This window comes from Amphimedon queenslandica, unplaced genomic scaffold (genome assembly GCF_000090795.2).
Source record: "Amphimedon queenslandica unplaced genomic scaffold, v1.1 AMPQUscaffold_12704, whole genome shotgun sequence".
NCBI lineage: Eukaryota > Metazoa > Porifera > Demospongiae > Haplosclerida > Niphatidae > Amphimedon > Amphimedon queenslandica.
Window position 1 is genome coordinate 30503 of NW_003547060.1, and position 2823 is coordinate 33325.

Consider the following 2823-nt stretch of genomic DNA (forward strand, 5'->3'; position numbering starts at 1 on the left):
AACTATGATAATGTTCCGCATGCTATAGGCTTGCCTCTTTTAATTGCTTTACATTAATCCAGTAATGACTGCAATGTTATTTTTATTAGTTTATTTTATTATTATTATTATAGATAAAGGATAGTTTGCCTCATTTGAAGAAGATAGTGAAGTATCTCCCGGAGACTGAGGAGCCACTGGATACTGAAATGAGAGAGAGAGGAGTAATAACCTGGGAGGAATTCATGGAGCTGGGAAAGGTGAGAGAGAGGGAGGGGGGAAGGGCAGGGAGGGGGAGAGAGAGAGAGAGGGGGAGGGAGAGAGAGGGAGAGGGAGAGAGGGGGAGAGAGAGAGGGAGAGACAGAGAGACAGAGAGACAGAGACAGAGAAGTCTAATCAGGAAATGAATGAGACAAACTGATAAAGTGATAATTGGCTAGACTGATGAACAGGTGTTTGTAGTGAACTGAGCCTGAGGTTACATGTATAATGTACAGTGTATAGTGTATACATTATAGATGGAGGGAGTAGGTGGGAATGAGTACATGTAGTAAGTGATTAAGAGTGTTCCAGTTGATATTGGCAGCCATAAACTAAACTTCCTAATCACATCTTAATTGAATTACATAATGTTCACATACAAACTAATGAAGTAGAGAATTAATAAGAGGAGGTATTTAATACACATGTACATGTGCTTATTATTTCGTCCTTGTTTATATTATTATCGTGTATGTTTATTTGTTTATAATTTCTTTCCGTTATTAATAGGATGTGAAGGATGATGAGTTAAGTGATAGAGTATCAGCCATTAAACCAGGACACTGTGCCACTCTCATATACACATCAGGTACCACTGGACCTCCTAAAGTATGTGAACAATGTACACATACTCACATGTACACATACATGTACATGTACATGTATGTACTGTATAGCCGGTAATTTTTGTGGGTTCTATATTTCACGAAATCTACTAAAATTCCAATATGCAGATTTTAATTTTGCAAATTCTACCACGTGTGCCATGCAGGTACTGTATTAAATTGATTTCGCAAATCAGGAAGAAATCCGCGAAATTTGCAACCCTCGAAAATTACCACTTATACAGTATGCGTACAATGATACTGAGCAATTGTAAAACTTAGACTTATTTGCATGACTTTAAGTTAATTGCATATATGTACATGTATATGGCATTTTCATTTTGTTCAGAAATTATCTTCCAAAATTATTAATGTAGTAATTTGTAATGCATGTACGTATACATGTACATGTGTGGGAAATAGATTTATGTGCAACATAATTATTAAAATGTTATTTTTCAATTTGTATTCACAGGGGGCAATGCTGTCTCATGATAATATTGTGTTTACTGGTAAAGCCATCACTAAAAGCTGTGGAGGATCACACGTAAGTACTGTATATACCGTATAGCACTTTAATTTGGTGGAGTTTTATTTTGGCGATTGGCGGTTTGCAAGCAGAATCGCCAATCATTAATGCGCATGCTCAGTAATGCACGTGTACACAGAAATCGCCAAATTAAAAACAGCCAATTAAAATTTTAGAGCAAAATCGCCAAAATAAAGTGTTATATGGTAATTAATAATAATAATAAAATATCACTTTTTGTGCACATGTATTTATACTAATATACATATAACTTTAATTTAATTTCATTCTCCTTCCCTCCCTCCTTCTCTCCTACAGGAGGATAGAGGTGTTAGTTTCCTTCCCTTAAGTCACATTGGTGGTCAGATGTCTGATCTCATTGGTCCTGTTATCTGTGGATCATGTGTTTGCTTTGCTCAACCTGACGCTCTAAAAGGATCACTGAGGGACACACTACTGGTAATAACATGTACTGTCTACTGTTTACTGTAATATATGTACAGTACATGTAATATCTATGAGACAATATACACGTATATCTACATGTATGTAATACTGTATACTGTGATATGTACTTGTAATTAGGGCTGAAACGAATAGTATTTTTCACTATTCGAATAATTAGCTAATATTTCAGTCATTGAACTGTTATTGCTGAATGATTATAAACTACATTTTTGGTGTTAAACTTGTCAAAATGATGCCAAACAGGGCTTCTTAGAGATTGAGAACCACTTTCCCTGGCCACAGCATCAGTATTTAGCCAGTTGGTAAGTAAATAGACCAAGAAACAGACTAAGAAAGCAGCCTGAGCAGGTGACACGTGGTGGGCGTGGTTGTTAATTATTGCAATAGCAAAAAACTAATTGAATATTAATTGCTATAACGAATGAATATTCAAATATCTCACTATTCGTTTCAGCCCTTGTAATAACATGTACCTTATACTATAATACTGTAATATGTACATGTACATGTACACGCGTACATGTATGTGTACATATAGTTAATTCTCATACTGTAACATGTCCCTTATGTTGTGTACTGTAATATGTATGTACATGTACTAATGTTATTTTCTTTTTCATATTGTAGGAAGTTCATCCAACTGGGATACTTGCTGTCCCAAGGGTATGGGAGAAATTCAAAGAAGCAGCTGAAACTCAGTTTCAGTCTATTGGTGGAGTCAAGAAGTTTATAATAAGGAAAGCAATGGTAAGAAGAGAATCACTGTATGACATTGTGTGATGTAGGGCAGGGCTTATGTACACTGCATGGGTAGTACTTTAAAATGGACATAACTTGAAAAATTGAAGTCGGAATCATCTCAAACTTTCTACAGAGCATAAGGACATCAATATGTATCAGAAAATGTAATAAAAATTTGGGGTGATTTCGGAGCCATTTTTTGGAAAAAAAACCATGGGCTATAGCCTTGGGTAATTTTCA

At 35.5% G+C, this 2823-nt stretch overlaps 1 protein-coding gene across 1 annotated transcript; it reads left to right on the plus strand.

Moving 5' to 3' along the window:
* Positions 1-64: 64 nt before the first annotated feature.
* Positions 65-2589, plus strand: LOC105314651 (long-chain-fatty-acid--CoA ligase ACSBG2-like; the record flags this gene model as incomplete). Its single annotated transcript, XM_020003262.1, has 6 exons — positions 65-70; positions 114-239; positions 751-849; positions 1321-1392; positions 1693-1833; positions 2470-2589. Coding segments are annotated over exons 1-6 (564 nt in total), but the record flags the coding sequence as incomplete, so codon positions are not given.
* Between the last annotated feature and the right edge of the window lie 234 nt (positions 2590-2823).